The sequence below is a fragment of the Perna viridis genome, chromosome 3 (assembly GCF_037379345.1).
Source record: "Perna viridis isolate PV_CMFRI_1.1 ecotype Kerala chromosome 3, ASM3737934v1, whole genome shotgun sequence".
Taxonomy (NCBI): Eukaryota; Metazoa; Mollusca; class Bivalvia; order Mytilida; family Mytilidae; genus Perna; species Perna viridis.
In genome coordinates, this window is record NC_142447.1 from 19,609,765 (window position 1) to 19,627,801 (window position 18,037).

The 18,037-nt window shown below is 32.9% G+C and overlaps 1 protein-coding gene across 3 annotated transcripts; it reads right to left on the minus strand.

The window, feature by feature from the left end:
- Positions 1-671: 671 nt before the first annotated feature.
- Positions 672-15,583, minus strand: LOC148621351 (uncharacterized). 3 transcript variants are annotated; one of them, XM_088575552.1, is made up of 6 exons: positions 15,084-15,583; positions 6,965-7,136; positions 5,401-5,580; positions 4,836-5,093; positions 3,665-3,921; positions 672-2,799 (listed from the first exon to the last, which is right to left on the minus strand). In XM_088575552.1, exons 1-6 carry the CDS (start codon positions 15,247-15,249, stop codon positions 2,159-2,161), a joined length of 1,674 nt encoding a protein of 557 aa, XP_088431678.1. In that variant the 5' UTR covers positions 15,250-15,583; the 3' UTR covers positions 672-2,158. The 3 variants fall into 3 exon arrangements, with proteins under 3 accessions (XP_088431678.1, XP_088431680.1, XP_088431679.1); XM_088575553.1 differs by having other exon boundaries at positions 2,118-2,643; positions 15,084-15,396; XM_088575554.1 differs by lacking the exon at positions 6,965-7,136 and having other exon boundaries at positions 15,084-15,514.
- Positions 15,584-18,037: the final 2,454 nt, after the last annotated feature.

An 18,037-nucleotide genomic window follows, 5' to 3' on the forward strand; every position in this document is an offset into this window, starting at 1 on the left:
TCAATTACATTGGTTAAGTAGCAGTCTTTGTAGGAATCATGCAAAATCAGAAAATGTGATACATGTACACCCCAAAAAAGGCTATATATTTTATTTTTGTAATTGAGTTGTTTTGTGGATCTATGCTATATAATGTGTAATTATTCATTCAAATCTACCTGCTCCGAAGAGATAATCAACATTGAAAATCCGATAGATTCTATTGCACTTGATTGCCATTAACAGATTTATCTCCATTAATTTTTAAATCTACAGTGCATTCTATAATTTTTTTTATCTCCTATGAACACGGGTTTTATCAAAAACGTAATGTTAATTTTTGTTTACTATGGCAATTAAAACAAAATACCAAAAATAAAAATATGTAGGCTTTTTACCCATGAATCACATTTTGCACGATTCTTAGCCGGAGTGCTACTTAAGTTCATAGCTGATTTTGTATATTTTAGTGAGTTCATTTATTTGACAGTTTACGTCATGATTGTTTTTGGTGTGTCGTTTTACACTCTACAGGCAAAAAATATGAATAGGACAATATCTTTATAGGATCATACAGTAGTAGACCATTTCTTACAAAATATATCAAATAGTATATGTAAAGGTTTCCATGCAACAACACGATCAATATAGATCGACGAACTTTAAGGCAATATAGAGAGAAAACAACAAAGTAGAAACAAATATGTAAATATTATAAATGGATTGTAACATGATTGTACAATATAAATCCGGCATACACAACCATCTTGACTTTCAAGAAATGCTGCCATGAACAATTAAATACATGAAATATAGATACATACATGCATGTTACGAAAGTACAAAGTCTAAAGCAAGTCTTTCAGAGAGAGCTTCAAGGCCCGAAACGTTCTCCTATAAAAACATGTGCATGTTTATTGGCAATAAATTGTAGGTAGAAGGCAAAATTCTGGGACATAAAGGTATTTCAAGGAATAAGTTTTACGATACTTTAACATGGGTTTTCGGAACGATTCCATTTAATCTTACTTTCTAAACTTTTCTCAAATACTAACTTAACATAAAATTGATAAAGTATGTACATAAGATACATAACTCTTGAATTGATTGATATTTTTGTATCATTTTCAATTTCACCAAAGCCTTTCAAGCATTCCTTTAAAACAGGATGAAATCGACGCAAGGTACTTTGATGCGTACACGAGTTTGATGTAAAATGCTGAATACAAACGTTCCGATGATTTATAAGAGTTGTGTCCCTTACCCTAGGTCTACCTCCTTAAGATGTTACGTGTCATTGTTTGCTTTCGCCCGTCCTGATTTATTAAACTTGTATTCTAGCGTTAGAACTCCTGTTTAAAATGAGCAATATGAACCAATTTTTGTTATCAACACAATAATTCATGTAGTCCACGCTTTTTGCAAGCTCCAGGAAAAAAGTCAATCTTAATTTTGTGTTTAAAATTATGTCATGCAGAGAGTTAAAATATCACAATATATTTCGACGAGGTGTGTATTGCTATCGTCCAGAAAATGGAATAAATTTCCAATCGTTTACCCGTTAAATATTTGCGTCCAGTTGGATTTCATATTTTTGGTGTAAATTTTTATAATGTCGGAACTTTGGTGCATTGATTATAATTCTAGTTTGACCTGTATTATACACCGACAAAACACATCTAATCGTCAATAATAGGGCAATTCAAATAGGTCAAATTAAAGTGTATGGCCTGAAGGTGAACACAGGAAACATTAACGAACTGCATATACAATGTAGCAAATTCCTGAACATATTTGAAATTACTAATAAAGATAAGGAAAACAAGACGTAACTCATAACACAAAAAATAAAGCATTAAATTTAGCAATATGGTCCGGGACTGTCACCAGGCGCAACTGAAGGGTAGCATGTCCTGCTCCGCCAGAGGCACACATCATATTGCAAGTGAGTATAATCCGGTTACAGTCTAGTAACTATCACACAGCTCTCCGACAAGATTCACAAAAGGGTCCCATAAAAAAAATGTACACGTAGATTTGTGCAAGGCAGATTTTGTTTTGCATTTTGAAAACGTGTAACATATTACGTTCTTCGGCATTTACTGGCCCGACTTCAGAATTAGAAAAAAATACTTAAAGCTTGTTGAATAATTATGTGTAATAAAGATTTTAACACCGGCTATCGCATGTAAATCAAGCGAACTAAAAACGGTACGAAGATTATATAATCACATATTATGTTACTAGCACCATTAATATCATCCATTCTCGTGAAAATGTACTGTTCTAAGTTTAACCTCATTAAAACGCTTTCATACTTTTTGGTCGTACCAAGATCTTTAAATTGGAGATTTATCGTACTAAATAAAACTTCATCTAAAGGAGCGTTCAAATTCACAGTGAAAGACGATGTTACGTTCCCTTCTAATAATGTTCCATACTTAATAAATAGATGGTCGTCTTCTTCAGTAAATGTTACCTTCCCATACAAAGGGTTGCTGTACGTGCCTACGTATCTTTCAATGTTTTTAATTATATTTTGAGAACTAATATTAAACATTCTAGTCTGTCTCTTTTTACGTACATATGGTGCAGATCTCCAAGGTTCCGGATAAGTACAAGCTGTGGTACCGTTCAGCCATGGTTTATAACCTATGACTAGGTCTAATAAGAAATAAAAAATGGGATCTATAGTGTCATCAAATTTCAGTTCACCTGGTCCATTATTGAAAAACACAAAAGAGCTTTTAATTTCAGGAAGATAAGCGATTTTGCAACTATATCCATACAGGGAACCAGAATGATGTAGTAACTTGTAACCTACAAAGGAAATCGTAGATGACTTTCGTTAAAAGAATATTGCAGAAATTATATCATTATTAAATGTTACTGCTCCGTACATTTTTACAAAAAAAAAATCATAATTATACCGTATGAACTACTTTTTTTATAATAATTTACGTCGTGTAAAGCATTGTCAAAATATATTATGCGTATTCAAGTGTAATTTTAGCAATACACTAATCGTATCTAGTGCATTAAGTGCTTCCAAATGCGTTCTGGTAATTTATCGAGTCAAAATTTCTGAAACAAGTATAAAAACATTATTATGTATTTAAAGATTGTATATTCAGGATGTAAATCATGGGCATTGCCTATCACTTCCTACAGCTAATTTAAATTTCACACTTCTTCTTACATGTACATCAAAACTCAGACAAAGTTCATATAAAGTATCAGTCTTTGGTAAGAATCATGCAAATTGTGTAATATGTGATACACCCCGCCAAAAAAGACTATACACTAGCTTTTTTATTTTTGTTGTTTAGTGTAAGCTGTATACATGTAGGTCTATATGATGAAATGTATAATAATTCATTCCAATCTGTCTGCTCCTTGGAGATAATTCACATTGCAAATCTAATGGTTTCTACTGTATTTTAGTGTCATTTAAAGAGGTATCTTCTTTAATTTTGGATTCTACAGTGCATTCTATACAACTTTTATCGCCTATGAACACAGGTTCTATGAAAATCCACACGTCAATTTCTGTTTACTTAAGCATTTTAAACAAAATATCAAAAATAAAAATATGTAGGATTTCCAACCATGAATCATATTTTGCATGATTCTTAGCTGGAGTACTACTTAAGCAGAAATCAAATGTAAAATCAGTATACCATACCTCTATAATATGAAACAAACCAACCGTAACCGTATGCAAAGCTGTCAAATTTCACCGGAAATTGAGGCTGCAAGCTGAAAGCCCTTGCCCACATAGGCGAAAGAACGCTAACTGGCCTAAACTGGTAAGTCATTATATAGTCCAAAATCAAGCTTTCACCACTTCCACTTTTCCCTTCCGAGGTTATAAGTTTAAGCCACTTTGTCATGTCATCTGATGATGAACACACGCTTCCAGCTGGCCCAAAAGGATGAATGCTATAACATATGGAAAACATTAATATCGGTAATCCTTCAAAGTTATCGTTTGTGTGTGTGTGTGTGTGTGTGTTTTTTTTTTATTATAGCCAATTTAATAAACTAAAAAACGACGTCTTGCTTTCTTCTCTAAAAGGTTAATATACGAAATAGCCTGCTCGTTTTTGCATCTCAGAAAGGTACGTGAAAGTTTTCTTAAACGACCACCTATTGTTGCATTTATTAGCCATATCATCTTTCAATTTTTCTTCTTGTATTTGATTTTGCAAGCTCGAGGCCAATCTTTCAGGGGAAAACTTTTTCTAAGAAGGTTTACGGCTAAATAAACTAGTATGTCGGATTAAAAAAAAGAACTTCTCCGCACACCTATATCCACAGCCTAGTTTACTAGGTATCAATCCGCTGACTTATATGAAAAGAAAATTACGAGGCGTGAGCACTACTGATGTGCTATACTAATTTGCAGTAAGAGTGGGGATTATTATTTTGGCAGGGATGCAAAGGTTTGAAATAGCAAATACAGTCCCCCTCTGTGTAGGAGATTGTAATATTTCTTGTACTAATATGAGTAAGCCACAGCCTACAACCGAACATCGCACTTATACATTTTCCTTACGCTTGTAGAATTATTGAGAAAAGGGATGATAGGTGAAAGGGGTGAAATAAGATAGGTAAACGGTTGCATGTCAGTTATAAAATAATTTATCATATAGGAAAAAGATACTGTGAATGAATCTTTTATTTTTAATTTTTTCGTTATTCTCGAATTGCATATTTTAATTTTAAACCAATTTAAAGGCTACTTTCACTTTGAATTCACTTTCCTGGCCAATTTCTGCGGGCGTGTCTGTTAGCTTTTCCAGTTTGACTGAACGTCTGTCGTTTACCTCGATATAATGGCAGGTATATTTTACCTGTATAATCTCTGATCAGATAGTTTTAAAGATCCATTTTTGCTAATGATATATGGTACTGCAAGTGACTGATGAAAGTCTGTATCTAGAAGAACTGTTGATTCCATATTGAGTGGTTTAAATAATTCTTCATGTATAAGTTGTTCCCATGATTTTTGTGTTCGCTTCTCTGCCATATGAGCCGCCAATACGTAAACTAGATTGTTGTAGTTAAATACATCCCGAAATTCATACAACGATGGCAAAATATGAAGATTCCTAGTCAAATAAAAAAATGCAATTATTATCAACGCACTCACCTTCTATCGTTGATATGATAATTGTATGAATATCTTCTACTTTAATAGTCTCGCTTTTCACCAACGGAAGGGCAAATTAATGTGAAAATGTGATAATTGACTCGAATGTGTTATAAGACATTCAAAACTAAGATTATATTACAAAGAAAAAGTTCATTTGATTGTGAAATTTGCATCATCTCAGCATCACGTTTCATGATTTTCCGGCAGTCGTGAAATGTAAACGGCGTGCTACCCGGATGAGGAAAATATATGAAAATTCTTACTTCATTTGTTGCTCTCTAGTAACAGATTTTGAAACTCCCGCCTGTAAAAGTAGATCTGCAGATGCAAGACCGGTTCTATGGGACAATACATCTGCAAGCGTCACATAGTCTGTAATACAGTCTTTATTAAAAGTGTATTCTGGTCCAAGGATGTCCTTCACCTTAGATGTCCAAGATAACCTACCATAAAGTAAAAAAGTGACCCCTTCTTAGCAAACATCTTGTCTTTAAAAAATAACACAAAAAACAAACAAACAAACAACAAAAATCAAAATACAAACAAAAGAAAAACAAAAAACAAAAAAAAAAGAACAAAAAACAAACAAAAAACAAAAAATGGCCATTTTTGTTTGCCTAATAACAGACATTTGTTCGAATATTAACGAGTGAATTGTAGTACGAGGAAGGTGAAAGTGTAAGTTTTCGTAAGAATCCGGCAAATTGGGAGAATCAGAAACATGCATGTCAAAAACCTACCTGCAGTCCGACAAGATAATTTCACCCAAGGATACTTTCTCTATTTAAAAAGACCATTATACGATCTCTGCATCATTGGATTTGCTCAGAAATTTTTAAATAGAATCTTAGAAAAAGGAGGTTTTTGACAGAGTTATCTGCCTTCAAAATGTTCATTTTCAGTGTAATTCAATGATCCAGCATGATGTGGAAAATCTTGTCCGTTTTCCTTGATCCTGATGGTGACAATAGTCAAATAAATGGTGGGTTTTTTCATACCATGTTTCACCCACTGCCTGATTCTTACAGAGAATGACACTTAACAGTCAATCGCCTTTCTACAGCATAGACCTGCAATTAAGTAAGGCCAATGTCTAAAGCAAATTAAATAAATATGAATGCCTTGGCTAGCCAAGTTCCATACATATTTCTATCATAGGTACTTCTATCGTACTTCTAAAGTATATTGATAGAGCTAAAAAATAACCACATGGTACATGTGGTAAAAATTACCTACTAGAATTTCTATTGTATATGTATGTACATGCTCTAGACAAAATTCAAACGAAGTTTTAAGTCCCTATCTTTGTAAGAATCATGCAAAATCTGAAAATTGTGATACACCCCCAAAAAGGCTACATATTTTTATTTCAGTAATTAAGTTGTTATACGAGTCCATATTATGAAACCTGTAATTATTCATTCAAATCTGCCTGTTCTTAGGAGATAATCAACATTAAAAATCAAATAGTTCCTATTGTATTTGAGTGTCATTTACAGAGTTATCTCCCTTAATTTTGAAATCTTACAGTGTAGTCTATATAATTTTTATAGCCTAAGAACACAGGTTATATGAACAATGTTAATTTTCGTTTACTATGACAATACAAGCAAACTATCAAAAATAATATGATATTATGCTGGCTTTTCATCTGTGAATCACATTTTGCATGATTCTTAGCGGAGTTCTACTTAACGTGTCGCGTGCGTTGTCTCGGTGTAGACCTGTTTGGAGGATGACCACATAGGAAACAAATATAATACCCAAGGACATGACAACTCTCGCAAATTCTCGGAAGATTGTTGATTTTTTTTATATCTGTCTTACTTGTATTCTCTTTTCGATATTAGTTTGGCAAGTAGCATCGCTGTCATTGACTTGCTTACTGAACCAAGGCAGAAAATTGTAGCGTTGTTGGCAGGAATCTGGTTCTCAACATCCGCCATTCCATAACCTTTGGCAAATGTTTCTCCATTCTTAACTACTGCAATTCCAAGCCCTGGAAGTACCGTAGTTATTTGAATAAATCTGCATGAAAAGTGAGGAATTTTTTTTGTAATAACCTGATTTAAGACAGTTTTTTTTCCATGAATCTACGAATTAATTTACGTGTTCTAATATTCATCGACCAGTCTCATGTTAACTTCATTGTCAGGGATTAAAACTGGGAGATCAGGTTAAATATCATGCGCAATCATCTTTTAACTTTTGAGGTGTTTTAATATCCGACATTTCCTTCCGATGGGCATGTATAGTAATTTGTAAGACTGTTCAATTACATCTTTAATGACGACATTAAGCAATGCAATTAGTTTACAATTTAAAATTCTATTAAGAAAGAAAAACTTGTGGGTATTATGCGTAATAAACGAAAGCTCAGAATAGCAATATCAATTTGAAAATTAAAAAAACTAAACAAATGAACCAAAAACAGCAAAAACAAAAAATAACAAAACAAAAACAAAAACAAAAACAAACAAAAAACAAAAACAAAAAACAAAAACAAAAACGAAAATAAAGAAAAACATAAAACTAACAACCCCCCCCCCCAAAAAAAAAAGGGAAAAAAAACTAACAACAAATTCTAAACAATTTAAATAAACATTTTGAATATTTAAAATATTTAAAAATTATTTAACAAACATAAAGTATAATATCACGCTTTTTAAAAGCCTACACATTTATTAATCTTACGGCACCTCAATAAGAAGTCTAGACATTGAGGTGTGAAAAAGAAGACTGGTCAGTCCTTATTTTCTTCGCTCTAAATAGGAAATTTCATGTTTGAAGTGTTGAAAGACATTTTCTTTAGTCTTGCGAGAATTGGACAATAATTAGTAGCATTATATCCACACGTCTCTCTTGGTAAACTGTTGATTTTTTCACATGATTGTGTTTTCTAGGAAACAAGTAAATATTTGAACAAAAACAGTAGGGGATTTAAACAGGTTGGTACATAGAAACTCAAGGGTACATAGAAACCCGCAGGGTGATATAGGTCGAGGGTTGATACAGCATGTGATACAGATTTTATCATGCCGTGTTCTTTAAATCATATATTTTAACCATATTTCAAGTATAGTCTGTGAATGGGTGTGATATAGGTCTAGAGGTGTGATGTAGGGTAGATGATATAGGGAATAAACAAACACTGATAATGCACATATATAAAAAAAATATGTTGTATCAATCCTCGACCTATATCACCCAACGGCCAGAGTCTCGGGTTTTGGTTTAAACATATTTTATTTGTTCAAAACAAAATGGATCGGACACAAGTAAATCATACTCATGAAGTCCTTTCCGCAATACAATATTAACAATGAAACATTTGTACATATGAGCATGCGAGTATTTTTTTATATCATTAAACATATAACAAAGTTCTTCTGAGAAGTTAGCTACGAAGGAGAAGAAATGATTCATACAGATTTGACGGTGTTGATGAGCATAGCCCATTTAAGACATGTTCGCTTGTAGTACATTAGACTATTACGAATCTTTGACCGCTTTATGAAAACGAAAACGTGACTAAACACACTCATGTGTTTTCTTGGACCAAATGAGAAGTATTCAGAATTTCAGTTTTGACAGTTCTTCTTTTTAATGCCATTTTAAAGTGTCCAATTGATTTTGAGTGGCGTATTGAGAGGTCATGAGTATTCCATTCTTTAGTTGTTGAGGTATGAATGAATCCATAGTTGAAGACAAAAGGTAAATGATATCTTCCCCATTTCTTAGGGGGTACGTTGTTGTACTTTGTATATTAGGAGGTAAAATATTACGAAGATAATTAGGAGGTTATTATTTTTCATATTAAAAAAGCATTTGTAGTCTTCTTTTCGTTCTTCTTTCTGCTAATGTTTCCCACCCAACTTCTTTATAGATTAATTCTGTTTTTTTTTATAAAAATTGGCAAACCAGTTACTATTCTTGCACATTCTAATTGTAATTGTTCCAATTTATTAGAATTACCAACACCACAGTTTTCCCAAATTTCAGTTGCATATTCAAAAATAGGTCTAATAAAAACCTGACACAATGAATGAAGTGTCATCGGCAAATAATCTACACAGTGAAGTAAGTGTATCTGCTATATCGTTGATATATATTACAAGGAGCAAACAAGGAGTACAGATCCTTGGGAAACGCCCGCCTGAATATTACAGGTGGAAGACGTATATTGGTTTATTAATACCTTTTGGTTTCTTTCAGAGAGGTAACTTTTGAACCAGTTGAATAATGAGCCCTTTATCCCACAGGCTTTCAGTTTAAGTAGTAATCCTTCATGCCATACTTTGTCAAACGCTTTTGAAAAAACACAGATAACAAAACAATTTATTTCTTTATTTTCAAATGAATTCAATATGCAATTGTACATTTCTAATAACTGGTGAACTGCGGAATATTTTGGAAGGAAGCCTGACTGGTATTTATAAATTAAGTTATTATTGTACAAATGATTATATACATGTTTGAAAATAATTCTTTCCATAACGTTTCCTACACAGCTTATCAACGAAATCGGCCTGTAGTTTGAGGGCAGTGACTGGTCCCCCTTCTTAAATACAGCAATAACATTTCCCATCTTCCATTGGGAAGGAAATTTACATTGTTGCAATGACTTATCAAAGATTATTTTTAGAGGAATAGCTATTTTTTCGGGGGATATTTTTAACATTTTATGACTAATGATATCTGGACCAGATGCTTTATTTGGCTCAATTACCTTGATAATATCGATGATCTCATTTGTTTCAATATCAATTTCCGATAAAAAGTTTGCTGTCCAATCACAAAATTCTGGAAGAGAAATATTAGTCTACGCGTGATATATTTGAAAAATATTCATTAAGAAGATTTGATTTGTCATCGTCATCAAAGGCAAAATCTCCAAACCGTGGATCATTTATAATGTTTTGTAGTGGGGACATTTGACTTTTCCCGTTGGAAGATTTAATTAACATCTTCATTTGTTTCCAATAAGTTTTTGGATTGCCGGCATTATCAAGTATAATATTATCTAAGTTTTGCTCGAATTCTTCTTTTGTGCTTTTCTTCATATTATTGACTTTGTTTCTTTGCTGTTTGCACTTTGTAATATCATTGTCTTTGTTTGTAAGAAGGGAGCGTTTCCGTAATCGGTCTCTTTTCTTTATTTCTCGCCTTAGCTCACTATTAAACCAAGGTTTATCGTTTTTTCTAATAATTACATATTTAGTGGGTATGGAGTCTCGGACAATTTGTAAAAAATTATCGGTAAAAATGTCACATGCGCCATCAACATCTATGCTGTCAGGAAGTAGTGTTGCCCAGTCAATTTCGTCTAATTTAGCATTAAATTTCACTGTGTCAATTCTGTCATAGACCCATATTTCCATTTTATACGATTTTGATTCCGTTTTAGGACATTCAAGAAAAGCGACCGGTGCATCATGATCACTTATTACTCTGGGGATTTCTAGTACATCTGAGTATATACATTTGAGAGAGTTGTTTAAAATTATCGGATCTAGGAGAGTCATACTATTATCAGTTATCCTTGTTGGCTTTCTTATTACATTATTTAAATTGAAAAGATTGATAGTGTCAAGCAGTTTATTATTATTCATTTTGAATAAGTCTGAGTTTTAGGTCTCCGACAACCACAATATTATCACATATTTGACCTGTAATACCTAATGAGTGATTTAACCGTGTCCAGTACAGATCATCCGTCCATTCTGGTCGATATGTATTACAAATTAGTAATGTCTGGGCTGATTATTATCCACAGTGTTTCATCAGTCTGGTTTTCTAATTCGGGTACGCGATCGATGCCCACGTGATCTTTAACATATTAAACGAGAAGACCTCCCCCAAACGTGTTCCTATCTTTACATTACTATATTTGAACTGAATGAATCGAGTTGGATATCAATGTCTTTTATTGCTGGATTTAAATGTGTTTCAGTAATCGTTAAGGTTACAGACCACCAATTCAACCAATGAGCATTTGGAACGTACGCAAAAATAGTCCTACGCAGAAATTACCCCTGTTCCTCATAGTGCTGTGAAAAAAGTTCTCATCTTATTTAAAAAAATTAAACAGTTTCTGAAAGGAAAAACATTTCTGTACATTTTGCTTCTTGTGATGTGAAGCCTAATCTCCATAATGGTTTCTAAATATACCCTATCATGTGAAAACACTGGGATTTCCCATGCTATTTATAGACACTTCACTTCCGGTGACCAGTACTGCACTGCAGGTCTGCTAACCCCACATGCCATTCTGAGGATTGTGAGCTGACATATGTAGAATCATGCTGATATATAGTCCTCTGCAGGTTAAAGTTAAGGTAAAGTCCAGAGAAGCCATTGAATATTGTCAAATTAGCATAGAAGCCTATGGGAAGTGGAATTAGTGGTTTCTAGCCTTAATACGTCGAACCCCTCAAAGAAATCATTTAGGAATTCAAGTTTATTTCTGATACTACGGATATTTATATTACACATAGAAATACATTTATAGTCAGAACTACTTCGGTTGACGGACCTGGATTTTGTTCCACATTACCAATAATTAAAATGAAGTGGAATACAAACAGCAGGAAAACGATGTCAATTTTTGGGAACCCTGACTGGAGTAAAATCAACGATATAATAAAAAAAGTCTCGGGTTGGTACAACATGTGACACAGATTTTGACATGTAACATTCAGTATATAATTAAATTGAGATAAGGACTTGCAGATACAATTCATTTTTTGGTATAGTTTCCTCAGGCTTCAATATTTAATAGTATTGCGGCTTTTGAACTGTTTTTAAAAGGTGTATTCTCGAGACTTTTAATTCTTCCAACAACTAAAATAAAATATGTTTTCTAATTTTGAGAAGACAGTCTAAATGTTTTTTTTATTGTTGTAAAATTGTTTTATTATTGCTCTAAATTATATGAATATGTTACCAATGAATTCATTTCTCTTTACGGCAAAAATATTTTGGAGCAACAACGAAAGTTCTCAGTAAAATAAACTAGAGATTCCCAGGGGTCTGAATTGCTTACCTGGTTCATTTTCGCCTTTCGAAGGCAATAAATATTATAAGGAGTCGTCCCACAGCTTCCGTCCAAAGACTTTTGTACGCCTTATCATATGGATTATTTCAACGACTGAAAGTTTTTTTTCCATAGATTATTGTTTTCAAGAAATTGGCTAAAAACTGCAAAAACATCATTTTTCATCTTTCAAGACAATAACATTATCAAGGAGTCGTCCTACAACTTTTACCAAATGGAGACTCCAAAAGCTCTCCAAGCTGAAGAAGGATAGTTACATTGATTATCTAATATCTCTCATAGATTTTTGAGATATACGTAGAAACTGGTGACAAATCTGACAGGTATCTCGTTCTATACGAAATTTTACATAAACCATTTGTGTTAAATCTCTATAATTGAGCGAATGCATCATGCGCAGTATACAATTCGTAATTTGTTAATACAATAAAAAAAAATAATAATAAAAAAATAAAGCAAAATAAAATGAAATTAGACCCTGGCACTCTGATGAGTGGGATATAAATATTACAAAAAATAAAAGTGTAACCATTAGGCATCGACGACCATTTTTACCATGAAAGATTTGATGTCAGATAAGATTTTTTAAGCACATAGATATTTCGTATTTCAGCTGCAACCAACATCAATATTTTTATTTGAAAATCTGTCGTCTTAAGTAATGTGGAAATATAGAATCATTATATTTATTTTTATCAATGGATGAGTAATTTTTTTTCTGCAAAATTGAAACTTTTATTCTTTTTAAAAAGATCCTCCTGCTAATAAAATGGTCGGTGCCTTAACACATGTACACTATACGGAGATTTGCAATATTGATTGGTATTGTATTTATAACCAAAGAATTCATCATACATGTACCAAAATATGCTACCAGAAACGTAAAGCACGAAAAAGTCGAACAAATACTAACACCATAACACTGCAAGTCGCGCCAGGGATTAATGTAAATGCAAACAAGGGGTAGCCAACGCTCAAAATTGGTCACCATGGGCAGTGACTGCGTTTGATCCCGGCAACTGATCTGCTATTATACACCGATGATACATAAAATATAATAATTAAACAATTGATTCTTATAGTTAGATTTGACATGTATCTATTATTTCATCTCATTCAGGGGCGGATTTAGGCAGGGGAGTGGCGGCCGTGCACCCCCCCCCACCTAAGATTTGCAAAGTATGGGTTGTCATGTTTAGATATAGGCGGTTTTAGGTTGAAACTTAAATTTCTCACTAATTTTACCGCGTAAGTACCTACATTGCACCCACTCTAGAAGAATATTTCAAAATTTAACCTCGAAAGATTTTTCGCCCCACCCCCTAATCTAAAATCCTGTATCCGCCCCTGTCATTTGTTTCAAAGTTGAATACTCTTTGCACTAACCTCCACAGACGATTATTTCAAACTGGTGTAGAAGTTTTTTTTTTCTCATTCAATTTTGCTAAATCTTTTTTTTTACTTTTTTCCAATAAAATTCTGTTTTAAAAATACGAAACATAGTCATCCGTGCATGGGTTTCCGACGGTCATCTAATATCTACTTCACAAAAAACTACGTTCAGCGCATGATAACGCTGAAATTATGAAACGGGGATCTCATACATGTTGTTGTACAATGTACATTTGACACGATTTCTGTCGCCAGGAGGTCATTTGTTTAGGCCCTGGCGAGTCATACATGCACCAGATACTATAAAATTAGTGATCACTGCTTTTCCACCAAAAAAAGCGGAATATAGGAGGTAGAATAAAATCACGAATCAGCTGATTGGTACGGGTTCAGATTAATGTGTCCGCATGAAATGTCATGCTTTCCAGCGTGTCTAGCTACATCTGTGTAGTATAATGTAGAGCTGTTCCCGTTGTCGTCCTTAAATCTAAAGAAACACCAGCCAGGGTGGACCTTTAAAAGGGACAGCACTTCTGAAGATATACTTTTAACTACAGTGTAGACTGTTACACGAAAGTACAATAAAGTGGTTCATATGAAAGAAAGGAAATTTTTTCTTTGCAATGAACTTAAAATTCAGAAGTTCCTTTGGTGTAGTTAATTTAGTCGATTGTGCAACGCCACCTTTTTGTTTGCGTGTTTTAGAAAAATCCAACATTTTTTTTACATGTATTAGGCAATTTATTGCGATTTTAAGTCACATGCAATAGGAATACTGGAACTACCACAATTACTTCTGAATTTTCTGTACGTAATATCAATTTGAAGGTATTATGAAATATCATTATCATTGAGTTCATTCTTTTGCTCGAACATGTTATTTAAGTACAACGCCTTAGAGATATAATGTCCAATATCATGCCAAAACCATAATTGTTTTGAAAATAAACTTTTTTTCAACATTCAACCAGTTAGTCTGTTAACGTTCCTATCTCGAGTTCAACTGCACAACGAATAAAGCCAGGGGTTGCCAGTTTAAAACGTCTAAATATTTTCACCATTATGTATCGGAGTTTGAAAAAAAATTACCCTTTTTCACCATTTTCTTCGCATTCCGTTCGTTCTCTGCCTTCAGAAAGTTAACTTTGATCTGTGCATGTCACGCAGCAAATGCATTTTAGGACTTACTTTTAATTACCAGTAAAAGATGTCAATTCGATAAAAGTTGAAGTAATGAATAGATTCATCAAGTTAAATGATTTATGAAACAAAGGAGCAGATTTGGAACAGATTGCTTTAGATAATGTTTAGCACTTAAAAACCCACACACAGAACAAAAAATATACAAATATTAAAATAGCAGAAAGGAAAATCAAAACCAACAAAAAATAAAAACAAAACAAAAAACAAAACAAAACAAAACTTAACAAAAACAACACCAACAAAAACAAACAAACAACTAAGAAGCATTATTTCAAATAGATTCTTAAATCTTACCAGGAACATCTCTGCATCCAAGATAACTATCAATATAATTGTCCAATTCTAATTCTTCATTCCCGGTGAAAACACTGGCATAAGAAAAGTCAATCAGCAGTATAAAAACGTATAGCAGAAAGAACATTATTGATCCAATTGTAGATAATTTTAATTTCTCGCTCATATCTGTTTTAATACCTCATCATTGCATTCAAGTGATGTACATGATATCCTTACCGAGTCTGTGGTCATTCGTCACGTGATTTGTTATGATCCCACATGTGTATAATCCACGGATTGAAATATGCGTCAATGACAAAACTATGTAAACTGGTAAAACTCCTGTAAAATCTCAATCATTATAGTATAAATTTTACCTCTAGAATACATATATTATTAAAGCATATTTGTGTCTAGCAGGCATGCTACTATCTACATATGTCATCTTCGTATAGAAACACCGATGAAACAACTAAACACAGTACATGTTCAATTACGAGAAATCATCGTTTGTTTATATATCAGTCCAGAAAGTTTATGTGAGAGAAACAGACATAGCGTATGCAGCGATAAATACATGAAGCTATCATTAATTGTTTACATTTATGCACGCCGTTGATATACTGAGTACATGCATCCTATCTAAATGCGATGTTGCTCATAAAATGCAAATGAGAAACTTTAATGATTGAAATTTTTTTAACCTACAAACAGTTAAATTGATATTGTTACTATAAAACAACCAAAAAGTTCAAACACAGTTTAAGACGAAATGAAATAATCTAAATACATCTAAGGAAACTACCTCCTATTTAAATGCATCTTTCATTAAAATTTCAAGTACATGTATCTACTGTGTTTCGAATGCTAACGCGAGTATATGATCTCCATAACATAAGTTAATGCCTTTACTTCTGCATATTAATTGGTGCTGTCATAGTCTCTTGGTGTTTCATGTTTTCTACGCAGGACTCTTTTTTTTAACGGCAAAATTAGCTGTTTTAGTGTGCGTTTTAGGATATTTTCCCTAATGGCCCTGAAAATTTATACCTTGTAGCCACAGTTTACTCAGGCGTGTGGTTGATTTTTGAAGACTTCGTCGTCCATTTGATTTTGGTAAGAGACTTATAACCTAATTGCTTCCTTTGCAAAAATCCCAATGATGATTAAGTTGTCGTCACTTAAACACTAGACTAATACCACAGGCCTGATGACGTCATACTAACATATGCTCCTTACATATATGTGTTTCAATTTTTTTTAAGTTTTCGTCACCATGCACGTACAGACGCCGGTAGTAAGCAAAACAGTTTATACTACTTAAATATACACATACGCATTAATTATCAAATTAGCCTTTTGTCAAAGGTTACTTTTCAACATGTTTGTCATTCGTAAAATCCAAGACTATCGTTTCTCTTTGCACGAATGTAGTATTGCGGAGAGAATTAATAGATAGTTGAAGATAATGATTCCTTTTTGATTTACATGCACTAAAATACTGACAATTTAATTACATTATCCAGTGCTTTATGCATATAGTAATTTATTGTTGTACTATACTGTTTAACATACGGAACCAAATCCCTCAGGATAAAGAGCTGACTGTTCATTTGTTCTAATATTAAATCGTTCATATAGGTGGTGGATATCCACCCTTTTGAAACTCGTGACGTTATTGATCTTTTAGTGCAGATTCCCCAACGGCTACTACATTGATCTTCGTATCAGTTTGCCCTTTAATATTTTGCCAATCTATCCATAATGGTTCAAAAACATTTTAATGTATAGCTAAAAGGACAACTTTAACAAGCTTCAAATATTTTTTTTGACTTTTTTAAGTAGCAGTTCTCTCTAAAAATCAGACAGAAGGTGATACATACGTGTCAAAAACCCACTGAATTCAGTTTTAGTTCTTGTTCAGAAACAGGTACTGATCACATAACCAGTCTTAGTTTATCATTTGGTTGTTGCGCTTCCGAGATAAAAAACTATATAGGTCGTACATGAAATTGACACTTTGTAAGAGTTATCGTTCTTGACTTAGTTTCATTTGGTTCATTTTAGTGGGGAAATGAATGTATGATTTTCTAAAACGTGCAGGTCTCATTGCAGAAATGACAATCGTTATGAGAAAGTCTAGCGTATGTGAGTGAAAAATCATCGTTTGTTTGGTGGGTTTTTCTACACCATGAATCATTTTACCATTGGCAGTGTCTGAAATTGATGAGAACCGGTACATAGTAACTCTAATTAATCAAACTTATATACAACGTGTATTACTACTTTAATATAAGTTTAAGATAAAAAAAAAGTTTTAAATAGATACAAGTGCCTTAAAATAATAGAATGAGCTTTGTATCCACAAGTAAACAAACATATTGTTAACTATGGACTATAATGAGAAAACAAAATACTTCAAATGTTGACTGTAACAACTCATAAACCAATATTATATGTATATTGTATTCAGAACAAACGTGATCGAGGCAGCTGTATAAAGATATTGGAGTAAAGAAACTAATTTTCAGAATTAAATGTAAAAAAAGAACGGTTAGAAAATGGAACGAATTGAGTTCAAATTAAACATCGAGAACATGTCCATTGCACTTGTTGAATTTCAACGCCTTAATACATGTAACTAAATTTTATTTATTACATTAACAAACATTCTTTTTTTTAAACATGTGCAGTATAATGGGTCCAATGACATAAAATAATTTAAATGCAACAGTCGACACACAAATTAATTCGACATTATTTCGTAATTTTGCTTTAAAATACTGAAGACATTTTATTTTCGCAATTTTCTAGGAGGACAGATGTTAAGCTGGAAAGAAGTGCCCACGGAATTGATTTTTTTTACAATTAATAAAATTAACCATTTTTTATTAATAAAATTAACCATTTTTTGAAACCGCGAAAGTTGATGTTTACTCGACAGAATCCGCGAAAATTGATTCCAAATGTAC

Bases quoted from the DNA above. Each gene is read 5' to 3' on its own strand.
- LOC148621351 (XM_088575552.1), bottom strand. From the start codon at position 15,249: ATGAGCGAGAAATTAAAATTATCTACAATTGGATCAATAATGTTCTTT. The intron at 5,581-6,964 runs GTAAGACAGATA...ACTTTATGGTAG, and splicing joins ATATCGAAAAGAGAATACAA to GTTATCTTGGACATCTAAGG. The intron at 2,800-3,664 runs GTATGGTATACT...TTTCCTTTGTAG, and splicing joins GTTTGTTTCATATTATAGAG to GTTACAAGTTACTACATCAT.